At 46.2% G+C, this 3,676-nt stretch overlaps 1 protein-coding gene across 1 annotated transcript; it reads left to right on the plus strand.

Annotated features, from left to right (window-relative positions):
* Positions 1-314: 314 nt before the first annotated feature.
* Positions 315-3,070, plus strand: LOC138661727 (uncharacterized). Its single transcript, XM_069746649.1, has 3 exons — positions 315-610; positions 753-1,214; positions 3,037-3,070. The coding sequence occupies exons 1-3, from the start codon at positions 495-497 to the stop codon at positions 3,068-3,070; spliced, it is 612 nt and encodes a 203-aa protein (XP_069602750.1). The 5' UTR covers positions 315-494.
* The last annotated feature ends 606 nt before the right edge of the window (positions 3,071-3,676 follow it).

Below are 3,676 nucleotides of genomic sequence, written 5' to 3' on the forward strand. Positions count from 1 at the left end.
ACTTGCGTTTTTGAACGCATGCGTTTTTAAAAAAAAAACGCATGGTACAAAAACGCATGTAAACGCGTGTAAACGCTGCGTTTTTTTGACGCACGCGTTTAACACGTGCGTCAAAAAAATGCAGCGTTTACACGCGTTTACATGCGTTTTTGTATGCGTTTGCGTTTTTTGGGGAATAGAGAGGGCGTACATGATTGGCAATCAATATATAGACCCTAGGGGAACAGAAATTTTCAGAGCTTGCTACTGTTTCCGGTGTCATGATGGATCTTTCAATGGCGAACTTTTATTTCAAACTTGAGTTCAGCTTCAAGATTTTCCTTGCCTGTGTTTTTGCTTGGGAGCAAGACCGAAACCGCCAAAGATGGAGAAGGAGACAGCGTCGGCGTTTTTGGAGGCACCCCATCATTGAAGTGCGTGAGACCCGTGGAGCATATCACACGCTCTATGCGGAGCTGAATGCCAACCCGGAGAAATTCCAGGATTACACCAGAATGTCTCAGGATTCTTTCCGGGATTTACTGTCTCGTGTAGAAGGTTCCATACGGCGACAGGACACACGGCTCCGTAGAGCAATTCCACCCGAGGAACGTCTGTTAGTGACATTACGGTACGTTCCAAAACTAAACCAATGACAGTCCAAATTTTTGGTTATGACATGTATTTTGGGTTGTTTTTTTTTACCTTTTTCTTATTTAAAAACACCATTAAGAGCAGATTTTAAATTTTTTTTTTGTTTCCTTTTCTTCTAGATTTCTGGCCACAGGAGAGAGTTTATCTTCCCTGCACTTCCAATACCGCCTTGGAATCTCAACCCTGTCCGGAATTGTTGTGGACACCTGTCGTGCGTTATGGAATGTACTCCGTGAGGAGTTTATACCCGTACCCACCGTGGACATGTGGCGGGAAATATCAAAAACATTTTTGAACGTGTGTGATTTTCCAAACTGTTTAGGGGCGGTGGACGGGAAGCACATCCGCATTGTTAAACCTGCCAGAACCGGATCTGAGTTTTTTAATTATAAAAAATATTTTTCGGTAGTGCTCATGGCAATAGCGGATGCGGAGTGTCGCTTCATCGCCGTGGACATTGGAGCTTTTGGCCGTGGCAATGATTCCCAGACATTCAAGAGCTCGGATATGGGCCGTCGGGTATATGGCAACAATTTTAATTTTCCCCCTCCACAGCCTCTCCCCAACACTCAAGGCCCACCGCTGCCATTTGTTATGGTTGGGGATGATGCCTTCCAGATGTGTGAAAATCTCCTGAAGCCCTATTCTAGTAGGGACTTGGACCACACACACAGAATATACAACTACAGACTGACCAGGGCCAGAAGAACCGTAGAGTGCAGCTTTGGCATTCTGGTTGCTAAATGGCGCATTCTTGCAACAGCCATCAATCTAAAAGTGGAAACTGTGGACGAGGTGGTCAAAGCCTGTGTGGTTCTACACAATTATATAATGGCTAAGGAGCGACCCCACATTGAACTTGATGAACCAGTTTCACACCCATTGTCAGATTTTCAGCATCACCCGATGCGGTCAACTGCAGCCGTTGGTCTTATGCGGGACCAATTTGCGGCCTATTTTGTGTCCGATATTGGACGGGTTTCATGGCAGGACAATGTTGTTTAAATGTCCTGTTGTATGCTAATGTTTACCAATTATTAAATACTGATACAAATTTTTCTAATTAATAAACTTTTTTGTGTTCACCAGGTCTCCTGTCTTTTTCCTCTCTAAAAAAAGTTTGAACAAAGATGGGCAGTAGATATGTATATCATAATTTGTAATCCAAAACCAGGAGTGGGTGATAGTTGATGAGGTAATAATTAGATTTTTTTAATCATAATTGACCTCTGTTGCACTCCCTATTTTGGTTTACAAAGAATGATATAAACACGCATACTTATAATAATGTAACCAGATTTAAATTTATTTATTGGTAATCTTCTTGACGTCATTGCGTCAAGACTGGCACGCTCTCTATACCCGTCAAGTCAAGTGTAAGAAATAATGAATTCATGATGAACATATACATGATCATGAATTCAAAATTTCTTACACCTGCCCAGGTGAGGATAGATAGTTAGCGTGTGCCAACCATTGTCCCATCATTTTGACAAAAATTGTCACATAATGTGCTATATAGAATATGGTGAATATACAAGTCAGTAATCAACTAAACAGGTCAGGTGTCTATTTTGACATCTGACCGGTTCAGTTGAGTTCTGAACTTGATTGCCACCATTTTCTCTTTGGACAGTGACACTACACTAGTTAAAAATTAAAAATAAGAGTATGGAAATAACTGCTATTTTTTTGGCCAACTCATATCTGTATACTAAAGAAACACATATAGATGTTGTCTTGTATTTTATACTACTGGAGATATGTGTAGGCCAAAAGAATAAGTGTGTGACGAACTTTATTGGTGTGTATTGAGAGCGGTGAAAGACACAATAAACCAAACATAATTGTTGCAAATAATCTTTTTTTTTTATTGAGGAAAAACAATTTATTTTTTGGTACCGCGCCGGGTTGAACCACGCCGGCTTGGGGTTGAGTGATGTAACTGGGGGGTATTCAGAACTGAAGCCTGGCTCACCGTGGAGGAGGCAGAGGTGGCAAGAGAATGGGCAAGAAAACTTGAAGGGTCTGGAAGTTCGGGGATGGGGCTTAAAACATGAGGGGCTTGAGACACACTGGAAGGTTGAGACACATCGGTAGGTGATGGGGGAGGAATAATCAAAGTTTTTTGTTTTTTATGAGTTTTGCCAGTTTTACGTTGGGTTTTCCGGGTTGGGGGAAGTCTTCTGGGGCTAGGTTGTAAAGTGTAGGCGGGAGACACGTCAGGACCCGGCTCCACAATTAAACAGTCAGTCTCCATTGTGGAGCGCTCGGCAATGTCAGAGTCCAATGGGGGAAAAGATAAAGTCCCGCCTGGTCCTGGTGCCTCGTTGGGGGGGGGAAACAAAAACCCTCCCAGGATCCTGGTGCCTCGTTGGGGGGGGGAACATAACACCCTCCCAGGTTCCTGGCGCATCGTTTGGGGGTTGGAACATAAAGCCATGGATGGGTCCTGCTGCATCGGGGTGGGCTGCATCGGGGTGGGTCCTGTCCGGAAAGGTATGGCTTGGTCGTGCTGCATCATGGGGGGCCCGGTGCGATACGCCATGGATGGGTCCTGCTGCATCGGGGGGTGTCCTGCCCGGAAAGCAACGCCTCGGTCCTGCTGCATCGGGGTGGGTCCGGTCCGATATGCCAGGCCTCGGTCCTGCTGCATCGGGGTGGGTCCGGTCCGATATGCCAGGCCTCGGTCCTGCTGCATCGGGGGTGGGCCGGTTCGATATTGCATGGATGGGTCCTGCTGCATCGGGAGGGTGCCGGGCCGATAAGCCACGCCAGGGTCCTGCGTCATCGTGGTGTGAGCGGAGGAGGTCCAAGCCGGAGCAGCGGTCGTCACGGTGGTGGCGGTGGGATGTCCAACAGCACTCGTCATCGTGTTGGCGCTGTAGTGGAGTACACCTGTAGAGGGAATAGAGGTGGCCGTGCAGTGGTATGCAGCAGAGGTAGGAATAGTGTTTACTTGTGACAGTGACGGCACAGTTGGATATGCCGCCACATTACGACTCTGACTCTGCTGCATAGCCTGCACAAAAGCAACATTGCA

Source organism: Ranitomeya imitator, chromosome 1, assembly GCF_032444005.1.
Source record: "Ranitomeya imitator isolate aRanImi1 chromosome 1, aRanImi1.pri, whole genome shotgun sequence".
In the NCBI taxonomy this organism is placed as follows: Eukaryota; Metazoa; Chordata; class Amphibia; order Anura; family Dendrobatidae; genus Ranitomeya; species Ranitomeya imitator.